Below are 12354 nucleotides of genomic sequence, written 5' to 3'. Positions count from 1 at the left end.
GATATATTGTTACAATAGCAGTTGAAAAATATTAAAAATACATAGGCACAATTTTTCTTTTATAAGCATTTAAAAATCGAATTTGACAAAATTTATCAAATTTAAAATTGATAATTCTTTCGTAGCTAAAAATTTTATAAAATGTTCAACTTTTATATCTAAGGATTAAAAATGTAAAACAAGATTCCACCTAAGTAGTTAATTCTGTTACCAAAAAATCTAAAAAAATACATAAGCACAATTTATTTTTATAGTCATTTTAAGCTCAAATTTGGACGAAATCACATATTAAAAAACCTGGAATAACTATTTTTGTTATTTTGTTGTGATTGTATATTATTGAAACTTCTAAAGTATACTATTATAATATATCTATGATAGTACCACAATTTGTTGTTGATGTATAATGCGTTATAAGTACCTAATGGATATTGTGATATGATTAATTTGGAATTTATTATAGATACCTATTATTGGTCAATTTTTTTTTAATACCATAGATAAGTATATAAGATACCTTATACCTAGACTGACATACCGTCTCCGCTCAGAATTGTTTTTCTTATACAGTGATATTATATCATTGAATTCAAATTTAATACTATCCATTATACAGTGACCCACTTGTAACCTACTGTACAGTAGAGCGACATCCACTTACCCACCTTTTTATATTTTGACCTTGTATTTTTTGAATAATTTTTTTGTTATTATTATTGTTCAATAAACGATGCAACTGAGGTATAAGTAATATTAAGTGGTCCCACTCCAGTTGCGATACCATAAGAAGACAATAAAAAATAATAAAGAATGTGTCATAAACCCAAAAGTATAATAAAATTATTTTTCCAATGTAATAAATTACACAGTAGGTATAATTTATGAGATTTAATGTAGGTAGTAATATTCAATATATGGTGTATGTAAAAACCTTAAATAACAGGAAACATAGATCAAAGGTGAAAACAACAAGTTGTTTTAACCTATTCACATAATAATGCAAATTAACAATAATGGCAAGTAAAATAAGAATACAGAATATCACGCTTCCATACGTCATTGTGAGGACCAGCATAAATACGGGTAGAGCGTCCAGCATAACTTAGAAGATAGTCAGCACTCGTCAAAGGTCAAATAAACCTACGATAGTACATCTAGTTATTTTATGTTAAAAATTTACAGTAATTAAGAGTTTTATTATATTGCCAAATAATAACATTGATGATACATAATATAAGTATAGTATAAGTTACTATGTATAATCAACGATAATAATTAAAAGTGTTCAATTATTTCAAATACCTATCTTTCTCAACAATACGTCTCAAGACAACAACGAACGTGCTGCCGTTTAAATAACTATTGTGGTATAGATAGTTGTGCCCTGCACAGTGATCACTACAAATGTTAAACTTTACAAAACAGAATATAAATAATGTTTGCGCTAAACATAAGAGGAATTAAATCTATATTTAAAAGAAAAAACAATTATAATAAAATTAATTGGTGTAGTTATTATTTATTAAACACTGCAATTGTATATCTACACTAAATTTAAACATACAATTCACATGTTAGAACTTATATAACACCTGTAAATAAATCAAATAATATTAATATCAATAATATCACTATTTGGATCAATAACTATACGTTAAAAATTAACAAATTTAGGAAGCATCATATTATATAACAAACAATAACAAATTTAAAATCTGATTATTTAACTTCTTAAATGTATACTATTACTTTATTATTAGCTATCATTTTTCAGATCTTTTAATTTGGAACATTTAAGCAAAAGTTTCTACATCTCCTTTAGTACTAATAACTTAATACACATGTATAATTGAGGCATTAAGAAATAAACTTCAATAAAATTGTTTTTGCTTTATATAATACTTAGTTTTAGTTGATTATGTACTATATAAATATTTTAAATATATCTTCCATTTTAATTTAATTTGTAAATTACATAAACTTTTAAAAAACATTATATTATATATGTTTCTACTACACTAGTAGTACTTACACACATATTATGTATGATTGTACAGATTATATTGAAAATTTGATATGGATAACTGAAATACAAACAGAAAAGTAAACAATAGCATACTCTATTCAATATAAGAAGCGGTCCAGGTTGGCAACCGGTTTTGTCAATGACGTGCAGGTCGCATACAACTGTTTGGCTTACTTAATCAGCCACCAATAGCCGAAATACATAAAAATGACAAGCGCACAAGTCGGACCAAGTTATTTCTTATGTTTAATAGAGTATAGATCTGTATTATTACTTTATAAAACAAACACAAGCAACATTAGTCAACTATTACATTATCAGAGCAATTGTAATGCCCTATTTACTAAGTACAAAGTATACTTTCACTGGGAAATGTACTACTCTGCCCGGAAAAAATAGTATTTTATTGAATTGCCTTTTAAATATTTATTAAAATTAATGATAACTAAATTAAAATATACAAAATATAAACCTACTTCAAAAAACTATTTAAAACTTATTTTAAATTCAATTAAAACAAAGTAAGCAAAATTGACTAGGTAAAGGTAATCACATGTATTATATCTTGATACAAATAGTATTCAATGGTAAGAAGTAGAAGAAATGTGAATTAAAGAAAAGGATGGCGGTATAGAGATCAGTAGAAAAAAAATTAAAATATATTGTATTAAGTATCCACTTTTAGTAACTGAATGACCAAGATCCCATTTGTCCGATACAATGACCTATAAAAAAAAAAAAACAAGTGCATATGTTATTATCTTTTTTATAATATATTAGTTAAGGTACGAAAACAAAATTATTATTTAGTTAGGTATGTTAGAAAAAAAATACCAATAGGTTATCAAAACATGATGAAAAGCTAAAAGTACGGTTTCCAAGCTGTGACTAGTTATTGCAACGAATATATGGTCCATGAAGTACATACAAATGATAATATCAATTGATAAACAGTTCTTTTCAAGTCATAATGCTTGTACTCTAGTTTTTTACATCAATATTTGATTTCGTAGATATTCCATGTAAAACTGAAACAATTCTTTCAAAAAACAGCCAAACGGCCTGTAGAGATTCTGCCTTTGCAGTCCATCTAGTCTTGGACAAATACTGAAGCATTCAATTTTTGATAGAGTTTTATCTTAAGTAAAACTTAGTTTAGTACTTGAAAAGAAAAATACATACAAACTTTCTAAGGAGTATACTATTCTTAGATTCTGAGTGGAACGATGAATGTATTGATTTTACAATGATGTGTGTTTTTTTTTATTGTCTGTCATCACCTTTTAGGACAGTAAAACTGCTTCGATTTTCTTCAACAGTAACTTTTATGATTGGAAAGTGAATCTAGTTGGTACTTTGAGGGGTCAAAAGTAAAAATTTTCCAGTAGTTTTTCAAAAGCGACGTGAAAAACAAAAGAAAATTAAGGAAAAAGGGGAATTTTTACGCAAAATCGATTTTTAACAAAATTGATTTTGGTTTTTGGTGTAACTCTAAAACAAATGACCGTAGATATATGAAATTTTCACAGGTTGTTTATATTTGCATTTTCTATACACGGTAAAATTTTGAAAATATTTTGATTTATTTTGAGCTCTTTACGGACATTTTCATTTTCCATTTTTTTTTAGTTTTTTTTTCTAAAAATATCAATAAAATTTTATTTGTTGAATAAAAAAGCTTGAAAATTTAATAGAAGGCTCCTAGTATATTGTTTCAAAGGCAGATGAAAAATATTAAAAATCGTTAGTCACAGTTTTTTTTAATAAGCATTTAAAGTTCAAAAAATGACAAAATATGGAAAAATCACGAAAATTTGAATATTAATAATATTAATAATAATTGAATTGAGTTTACTGGAAAACTGTAAATATTTGAGATAATTTATAAGTACTTATGTATTATGTATATAATTTTTTTTTTGAGGAGTGCAAAATATAATAAATATTTTGTATTTTTTTTGTATGAACACAGTATGGATTAGCCGATAATAATTTCTCTATTTAATAAAGTTACAAATATTAAGTGCTAAAAACTATTTTAATAATATGTTAGTGTGAAGAGTTAAAATAAGATTTGACTCCTACATTTTATTGCATTACAGTTGATTATTACTTGTTATTTGGTTAAATCCAAACTAGCTTAAAAGAAAAACACTAGTAATAAAGCTTAATTCCAACTCAATAGACACTTACTTTAGTCCATTGCGGTAGGTTAAATTCATAAGTAGTATACAAACCATGCATAATCGTGTGTGATCAAAATAAACTATATTATAAACAACTTTCTAACTGATGAATACATGCTAACAAACTATAAAAGATGATCCGCTTAATATGGATGAATATTATAAACCAACATACCATCTTCGTCAAATGTAGCTAGTGTCAACTTATTTAGTTTATTACACAATCGCGATTGTGGTTCGCTGCGGAACAAATGTGCCAAAGGTACTTGAGATCCTATTCATAACATATTAAATTAAAACATTTGAAATACAAATAATTAATTTGATTACCATCGCCAACAGAAATATGTTCAAAACCACCAGTTCTATCTACATCGTCATATTCATTCATAGCTAATTTATGTCTAAAATCTTCAACGAAACAGGCAATTAGTGCATCTATCATGACAGCCTAAAAATAGGGTATTTTGAAAATCAACTTAATGGTTTATGTATTATGAAACATCAGTTAAATAATAATCGCTATATTTACTTGTTTAGAAAACACTTGTAAAATTTTTGAAACTCTTGTTCCGTTTTCTAATACTAAAAACTGTAGAAATATACATGGTAAACAATGATCATTATCTTCTTGAGATGGCTTAGCGAATTCCCATGAAAAATCTTGATACTTAAGACCCAACAATAAACTCTGAAATGATTAAATAATAAAATAGATAATCTACAAACTGTTACAAAATTTGTAAGAAATTACATTTTCCACACAATCCAAGATATAAACTCCTTCGGTGTTGACTGCGATGTAAATAGGAACATCTTTATGGTTAATTAAAGACATCAAACCTCGAACCGGTTGCTCAATTTGACCATGGAAAAAAGCACACCTAAACACATTTTTAATTAATTATTACAAGTTGTAAAATACCTAACTAAATGCTTATTTGATAAGCAAAAAACATATAAACATAAAATAAACTCTGGGGAAATTCTAGTTGTACTGTACTTCAATTCAAGACAGGGCATTAACGAGTTAATAAGTTAAAGTTAAGTAAAAAGTTAATTTAATTTAAACTTTTTAACGTAACTAGTTACTTTTGGAACTATTTGATTTTGTGCGATGTGGGCCTATCATTTTATCTCTATTTTAATACTCTATTTAAAACGAACACACACAGTAATAATATCTGTATGTATGCAAGACTTAATTAAATAATATAAATTAATTATTAATTATTATTAATTAGATAGATAACTAGTATTGTTCTTTTTTTAGAAAGAAAGACTTAAATGACATACTGTAAAATACTGTAAATACTGTATAAAATATCAACACTATAGTCTAGTTAGTTTTGGGTTGGTAAAAAATAAAGTACGCTAGCGTTGTATAATGAAAAACTAATTTAAAAAAATGTGTATTAAATTTTAACTTTACTGAGTTAACCAAAAATTAAATTTACTTCTAAGCGGGCTTTTAACTATTTTTATTGATGCATATTCACTTTATTAAACTGAGCTTAAAAAAAATCATTAACTTGCCCAGCCTTGACTTAAATTCAATATAAGTTTAGCGCATGAGTTTACCCGGGCCTGCACACGAGAATACTCAGTGAGACCCAGTATTCTTTTTTTGTGAATTAAATGAATAATAATAATAATTATGATTGGGACTTTGGCATAAGGATTTTTTAAGGCTATAAGTAGGTTAAGGTCTTACGATAATTTTATTTTCTTTAGCTCAGATAAAAAAAAAAGAAGTTGAAAGGCCTGGACTTAGTTTTAACAATGGGTACAACCATTAGACACAAAAGACGCTATTTTAACGGTTACTATAGAGAAATTATTCCATTATGTTAGTGTATACCTAACTGAATCAGTTGTTTGAGAAACCAGATTAGTCCCAAAAAATTAAAATAACTTTTCTTACTGATTTCTATTGATTCCTAAAGTTTGTACCGCTATTAAAAACTATTTTAAAAGATAGGCGAGATTCTCTTAAAATATGCAGATCTACATATGAATAATCCAAACCCAAAATGTAACATCTGATTCAACTATTGTAAAAAAAAAAATTAAATATTTTTGCATATAATGAAGTTTATTGATTATTGTTGCATATTTTTCTAATTTTTAAGAGAATATAAGGAGAATATTTGTAGGTTTTTAGAGAATATTAGCATCATTTTTTAGGTGTCTTGATAGATTATAATTCCAAACTTTAGTTGTGATCATTTTAAAACTGTAAATTGATTGTACATTTTAAAGTGCTTACCTATAACCTTTATTTCAAAATTAAAATGTTATGAAAACAGCCTGTGTGGATACTTAGATAATTTTCCAACCTTTAAATTTGATAATAGATGAACTCAATCTGATGTATAAAATAACAGTAAAAATGACTATTCTGAATGTAGGTACAATTGGCCATCTTAAGCATTAGTAAGACTGAGACAACATAACAAATTTGAGTTCAGCAGTTTTAATTGTATATTTGTATGCAAAGCTTCAATATTGGAGTGAATTGACTTATAATCAAACCTAAAGATAGAAATATTGTCTGTGTTTTCTTATGAGATTTTTTACATATTATTCATAACTTGTAAGATGGAGACAACGCAGTAATTGGAAAAAAATCCCCAAAGCAAATAATTGTACATCTTAAAATACTCAAAACTTGCTTTAAAATTAAAAGGTAATAAAAAGCTTATGATATTGCCTAGATAATAATTTTACCTTTAAATTTTATAAGAGGTCAATTCACTCTAATTTTTAAACTAACGTGAACAGTTGTACAATTAACATGTGAACGGTTGTACAATATATTGTTTTTTTAAATAAGTATTATTTTTTTATATATAAATGAAATAACTTAATTATTTATATATTATCTTACTGTGTAAGTATTTTTATTTACACATAGTATGTTATTCACCGTTTCAACTTCATGAAATGAACAATTTTTCATGAATAGATCGATTTTGTATCTGAGTAGTTAGGTATACTGTGTCCAATCAGACATCAAAATTATATTATAATAAATAAAATATATTAAATATTATGTTATGATATGTTGTAAAATGTTGTAATATGACTATTAAAAGTATCCAACTGATACTTTAATTTTACAGTAAAATCTATACAAATTTGTTACTTGGAATCGTCAAAATTATCTCCAACTAAATATAAATAATTGTAGTGTTATTACTAAATAATAAATTATAAAATTGATAATTTAGTATATTACATATTAATAATTAAGTTAAAAAATCATTTCAGATGTTAGGATTCATAAACAGGAATACGATTAATTTTAAAAATATTAACTCATTTAAAACATTATATTATTTTATTTCACTGTTATATTTGTAAAATTGAGATTCTACTTACTGTACTATTATTAATAAAGGCAACCTACCCGTTTATAAATAAATAAATAAATATTTATATAGCAATATCATATAATATAAATATATAATAATATGCACATACCTATTTATCAATATTTTAATAATTATCATTAAAATGTTATATTATTACTATTATTATTTTGATAGCTGCATCCAATAGTTAGGTATAGTTTTGGAGATTTTTTCCCCTAGATTCAATAACTCTAGTGTGAAGTTATGTAATATATTATGATTTGTTTTATCCAAAGAGTTGTATTTAAATTTTGATTATTTTATAAAATTAAACATCTATAATTCTTACCCATAAAATGGTAGCATGTAACAGCACTCTAAATACTTGTGGTAAAGTCTACGATCAGATCCAGTTATCTGTATATGTTTTAAATGGTCTGCTAGTCGAGAATGAGGCGTACTTTTTCTATCAAGATTTAACCATGATGACCAGCTTTTGTATAGATGTGATGGTAAAAATCTTTCCCGGTTATCTCTATAAGGTTATTGCAATAATTAGTTAATTACAATAACACAACAATATTGACTTAGAATCTTGATAAAAATTTACTGTCTAAGGTACCTAAAAAAACTTGAGGTGTACTGTTGTAAATTGTTTGGACCTAATTCTATTCGGCACTGCAAACTAGCTAACATCAAACAGTGGTTCACTTCAACAGGATACCGACCTTGTAATACATTATATTTAGCTTCAGCATACAATAGCTCAATAATTTTTTGGTCCCTTTAACAAATGTTATTTTAGTAAAATTTTTGAAATATATGCAAAGCACACTCACTTAATTTTTTCTTCATCTTTTCTGGGGAAAAAAACATTTCTTTGAAAACTCAAAATGGGATCTTTAAAAATAACTTTTTTGGTTTGAGTGCAGTATTTTTCTTCAAGTGTGGGCCATTTTTGAAAAACTGTCAATAATTTGTGATGTGGTTTTAACTGGATTTCTGAAAAAAATTAACTTATAGGTACTAACATTTTAGTAAATTATATTTTATACTTGATATTTATTTACCTAAAACGTTTGATTTCATCCAAATTGTAAAAATATTCTTAGCAATTCTTGATAATCCCAAATTTTTTTGCATTATTATAATATCAACAAGATCTGATACTGTAGTTGTGTTTGCATCTTCTATATCCATATGTAAAACTATATCAGCCATTGTGTAAATGTATACACTAAGCGCTATAAACAATTAATCTTAAGTACGGTAGTTTACATTAGACATCTAGATATGTTAAAATGTATTTTAAAAATGTTGAATAGACTATTTAAGAAATGTATTAAATAATTTTAGCTTTTTTTTGAATTGATTATATAAATTACAATTTAAACAATAGGCTACACAACAATTATTATATAACATAAATTTAATTTAAGGGGTAAAAATAAATTATGCAAACTACAGTTTAACAATCATAAACCACGGAGACATAATCAATAATTGACAGTTATATAACTGTTTAATTTAATTAATTAAAATAAAACTCACGTTTCTTTATAGGTTTTGGAGCGGTTTGGAATGCTAGTGGAGCACTTATTATTGGCTTGGAACATGACTGTATAGGATCATTACGAGAATGATTGTGAGATCTTTTGTGTTCCAATGATCGTTTCAGTTCTTTCCTCCGCATAGTACTTGATTCGGTCCTAACTGCTCTCGTATGGGGCCAATTCCGGTTTTGTGGAAAGTCACTAACACAAATAAAAATCTATATTAGTATAGGTAATCACTGAATACACTGCGGGTATTGTAATATTACCTGTATTCATCGGGAGGCCGTATGAACTGTTGCCTGTTTCGAGGATACTCAACAGGAACAATGGTAATATATTTATCTGTTTCCATTTTGGTTCGTTCTAGCTTGTTTCACAATGAACTACATAAAGTGGAGTAAAGCGCTCGTAATTTATTCAATTGTGATTTGTCTACAATAAAGCAACAAGTAACAAGAGGAAGCACGACACAAACATGAACGCAAATTTTTGGGCGAAAATAGGCTATGCACACAATCATAATAATAATATTGTGTTATCAACTGTCAAAATCATGATAAAAAAGTTGAACGCAAAGTAATCATATACAGTGATAACGTTATCATATTATCATGAGTGTGTTTGTGTGTGTGTGTTTGCCTTTTGCCACAGTCCTGAACTAAGACTTTTTAAAAAGGTTAAAAAAAAAATAACAAAGTTTAATGAAAATCGCCCAAGTTACAGCTAATTATTATTTTTAATTTTAGCCGAAAAATCAGCGTATTAGTAATAATTTATTAACATGCGAATCGTCTTTTCTAATGCTGTATGCATAGGTAACATAATATTACCTTATTATTATTAGAAATTCAAAATAATAACTAACTCTAACTTGGGCAATTTTCATTACATTTTAATATTTTTTTTTTTTGAACTGTTTTAAAAAATACGATCAACAAAATGATTATCTTGGAAATTTAAAAAACTTATTTGCCTAAAAAAATGTTTAGATAATTTTTGAATTTTTGAAAAAAAAGATCTAATATTACGCTATTCGATCTGAATTTCTATACTTATTACTGTAAAAGAACTGTATACAAATATATCATAGAAACTCATATAAACAAATTTGTATACATTTAGGTACCTAAAACTTTAAAAGAGTATAAAAAGGTGTTTTTTTTACGTTTAGAATTTATATAATATATTTTGCTGTTTATTTTGGATATTTTATAATTTACAATTATATCACTAAGGACTAAGGTATAATAATATAATTTAATATAATTCAATGTCAAATTGTTATTCTTTAATTTTATTTGCAATATTTTTTATAATCATTATAAACAATTTATAAAATTTGTTAGCATCGCAATATATTATTTTAGATTCTATGCAGAGCGATGAATGTATTTACAATGATGTGTGTTTTTTTAAATATTTTTGTCTGTCGTCACCTTTTAAGACAGTAGATGTGCTCAGGTTTTCTTCAACAGTGTCTTTTCTAATAGAAAAGTGAATCTAGTTGGTACTTTTGGGGGGGGGGGGGGGGGTCAAAAGTAAAAAAAATTTACAGTAGTTTTCAAAAGCGCCATGAATAACAAAAGAAAAATTGAGAAAAACAGGAATTTTTACGCGAGTTAGAAATTTATAAAATTTTTTCTATTTAAATCTAAGATTTTAAAATGTAATAAAATAATCCACATAAATTTGTCTACCTTTATCAAAAAAATAAAAATCTCTACAACGAAATCAAATTAAATTTTTTGAGCTTTTGAAGTTCATATTTTTAGAAGATTGGATATTCACTCAATTTCTTATGTAGCGATATTCTTATTTTGTTGTAATTCAAAAACGAATAATTATAGATACATGACAATTTCACTGAATGTTTATATTTTCATTTTCTATAGACCATAACATTTTGAAAATACTTTGACTCTTTTTGAAGTGCTTACGATGATTTTGTAGTTAAACATTTATAAAATGTTCAACTATTTTATAGGTAAGGATTGAACATTTAAAACAAGTTTCCACGGAAGTAGGTTGTTCTTTAACCAAAAAATCTCAAAAATATAAAAACGCAGTTTTTTTATAGTATGATCAAATTTGGACGAAATTACATATTAAATAACCAAGAATAATGATTTTAGTTATTTTGTTGTAATTTTATAATATTAATACAGCTTACCGGCAACCGTATTAATAATAAGTAAGGACCGGATATATATGCACAAAAAATCCTCAAAATATGCCTATAAAAATGTTGTAATAGGTTATAGGTAGATATGCTATGAAATATGTATTTATTTTTAAATATGCAATTAAAATAAAACAAAATTGAAGAATAAGTATTAAAAAAGGTATAGAAAGGTTTTTTTAAAGTATAGTATAGGTACAGTTAAGTATGAAAAGTAATTTATCGTCTTCACTAAGTTCTTGGCTATTTAACATTTCATTCTTTATCTTCAATATTTAAAATAATAGCCCACATTAATAAAAAGTGAAAACTAAGATTGAATTCATATTTTACCTTATTGTACTGGATGATCAAAAGTCGTTTAATGCAAACGAATTTATCTATATAATGTAGGTACTATATTTATAAATAAATATTGCGTATGAGTACCTATTTCATCTAATTTTTGGCGATATAGACCGGTCGTAACTCGTAATTGCAGTATCGATATTATGTGGCTGTGAACGTGAAAACAAGACGAAAAACAAATATAGGTATGTGCTATAAATAACAATATGCTCTATAAAACTACAATTAATATGCATTTAATAGGTAAAAACGTTGAAATATTGCAAATATCATTTAGCTTTATTTTAATAAGAATGATCTAAATCAGATTTCAAAAAGCTCATTTCAATACATAATAGGTACATCTAATATATAAAATTCTCGTGTCACAGTTTTCGTTGCCATACTCCTCCGAAATGGCTAGACAGATTTTGATGAAATTTTTTGTGCATATTCAGTAGGTATGACTGGTATGAGAATCAGCTAACATCTATTTTTCATACCCCTAAGTGATAAGGGTTGTCCAGAAAAAAATAAAAGAAGTGCTCAAACAGGGATTTTGATAATTTATGGTAGAAATATTTGTTTATAAATGGTTGCTATGGTTATATATATATAAAAAAAAAATATTATTATAAAAATAATAATAGTGTATTATATATTGGTTGCTATTGGTTAATCTGGCATGTTTGTTGATTAATATTATTATTTGTATCAATATTGA

The 12354-nt window shown here is 25.9% G+C and overlaps 1 protein-coding gene across 3 annotated transcripts in view; it reads right to left on the bottom strand.

Annotated features, from left to right (window-relative positions):
- Nucleotides 1–2557: 2557 nt before the first annotated feature.
- The window catches only part of LOC100167443 (FERM domain-containing protein 8), an 18282-nt gene continuing 8485 nt past the window's right edge, over nucleotides 2558–12354 (bottom strand). For 2 of the 3 annotated variants that reach the window (XM_029490393.1, XM_001945369.5), the window contains 11 exons: nucleotides 9391–9507; nucleotides 9120–9322; nucleotides 8639–8812; nucleotides 8408–8570; nucleotides 8191–8352; nucleotides 7918–8103; nucleotides 4967–5096; nucleotides 4745–4903; nucleotides 4543–4663; nucleotides 4388–4486; nucleotides 2558–2751 (listed from right to left, as the gene is read on the bottom strand). In XM_029490393.1, coding sequence (XP_029346253.1) covers nucleotides 2708–2751; nucleotides 4388–4486; nucleotides 4543–4663; nucleotides 4745–4903; nucleotides 4967–5096; nucleotides 7918–8103; nucleotides 8191–8352; nucleotides 8408–8570; nucleotides 8639–8812; nucleotides 9120–9322; nucleotides 9391–9476 — 1527 coding nt within the window. In that variant the 5' untranslated portion in view covers nucleotides 9477–9507 and the 3' untranslated portion in view covers nucleotides 2558–2707. Of the gene's footprint in view, nucleotides 2752–4219; nucleotides 4487–4542; nucleotides 4664–4744; nucleotides 4904–4966; nucleotides 5097–7917; nucleotides 8104–8190; nucleotides 8353–8407; nucleotides 8571–8638; nucleotides 8813–9119; nucleotides 9323–9390; nucleotides 9720–12354 lie in introns of those variants that run through there. The other variant, XR_003839589.1, reaches the window with a different exon arrangement.

The sequence above is a fragment of the Acyrthosiphon pisum genome, chromosome X, assembly GCF_005508785.2.
Source record: "Acyrthosiphon pisum isolate AL4f chromosome X, pea_aphid_22Mar2018_4r6ur, whole genome shotgun sequence".
Taxonomy (NCBI): Eukaryota; Metazoa; Arthropoda; class Insecta; order Hemiptera; family Aphididae; genus Acyrthosiphon; species Acyrthosiphon pisum.
The sequence above is the reverse complement of the archived record's forward strand: the minus strand, read 5'-3'. Positions and strand labels throughout refer to the sequence as shown.